The following is a 951-nucleotide window of genomic DNA, read 5'->3' as shown; positions in this document are numbered from 1 at the left end:
TTCATGGCTTGCAGCCCGGTCGCTTTGGACGAGAGCGATCCGGACTGGTGCAAAACGGCGTCGGGGCACATAAAGAGACCGATGAACGCGTTCATGGTGTGGTCTAAGATCGAGAGGAGAAAAATCATGGAGCAGTCCCCGGACATGCACAACGCGGAGATCTCCAAGCGCCTGGGCAAGCGGTGGAAAATGCTGAAGGACAGCGAGAAGATCCCTTTCATCCGGGAGGCGGAGAGGCTGCGGCTCAAGCACATGGCCGATTACCCCGACTACAAATACCGGCCCAGGAAAAAGCCCAAAATGGACCCGTCGGCCAAGCCCAACGCCAGCCAAAGTCCGGAGAAAAACGCACCCACCAGCAGCGGCGGCAGCAAAAGCGCCAAGAGCTCCAGCAAGAAGTGTAGCAAGCTGAAAGCCTCCTCCGCCTCCTCGCCCCCCAAGCCGGGAGCCAAAGCCGCCCACCACGGGGACTACGCGGGGGACGAGTACGTCTTCGGCACCCTGAAAGTGAGCAGTAAGACGGTCAAGTGCGTCTTCATGGACGAGGAGGAGGATGAGGAGGAGGACGAGGACGAGCTGCAGCTGCGGATCAAGCAGGAGGCGGAGGAGGAGGAGGAGGACGAGGAGCCGGGGCCGCAGCAGCTGCGGCGGTACAACGTGGCCAAAGTGCCGGCGAGTCCCACCTTGAGCTCCTCGGCGGAGTCCACCGAGGGGGCGAGCCTCTACGGGCGGCGCGCCGCCGCGGCGGCGGGCGGCGGCACCAGACTCTACTACAGCTTCAAGAACATCACCAAGCAGGGCCCGCCGCCGCCGCAGCAGCCGCCCGGCCTCTCCCCGGCCTCCTCCCGGTCCATCTCCACCTCGTCGGCCGGCAGCGAGGAGGCGGACGACCTGCTCTTCGACCTCAGCCTCAACTTCTCCCAGCACGGCCACGCCGCCGCCGAGCTGGCG

General features: G+C 65.0%; 1 protein-coding gene across 1 annotated transcript in view; it reads left to right on the top strand.

The window, feature by feature from the left end:
- Positions 1-3: 3 nt before the first annotated feature.
- SOX11 (SRY-box 11) overlaps positions 4-951 on the top strand; it is a 4,339-nt gene continuing 3,391 nt past the window's right edge. Inside the window, exon 1 of the mRNA XM_009275625.1 lies at positions 4-949. Within this exon, the coding sequence (XP_009273900.1) occupies positions 4-949 (946 nt within the window). The remainder of the gene's footprint in view (positions 950-951) is intronic.

This window comes from Aptenodytes forsteri, unplaced genomic scaffold, assembly GCF_000699145.1.
Source record: "Aptenodytes forsteri isolate BGI_AS27 unplaced genomic scaffold, ASM69914v1 Scaffold94, whole genome shotgun sequence".
NCBI classification, from domain to species: domain Eukaryota; kingdom Metazoa; phylum Chordata; class Aves; order Sphenisciformes; family Spheniscidae; genus Aptenodytes; species Aptenodytes forsteri.
Note: the sequence above shows the minus strand (reverse complement) of the source record. Positions and strands in the feature narration are given on the sequence as shown.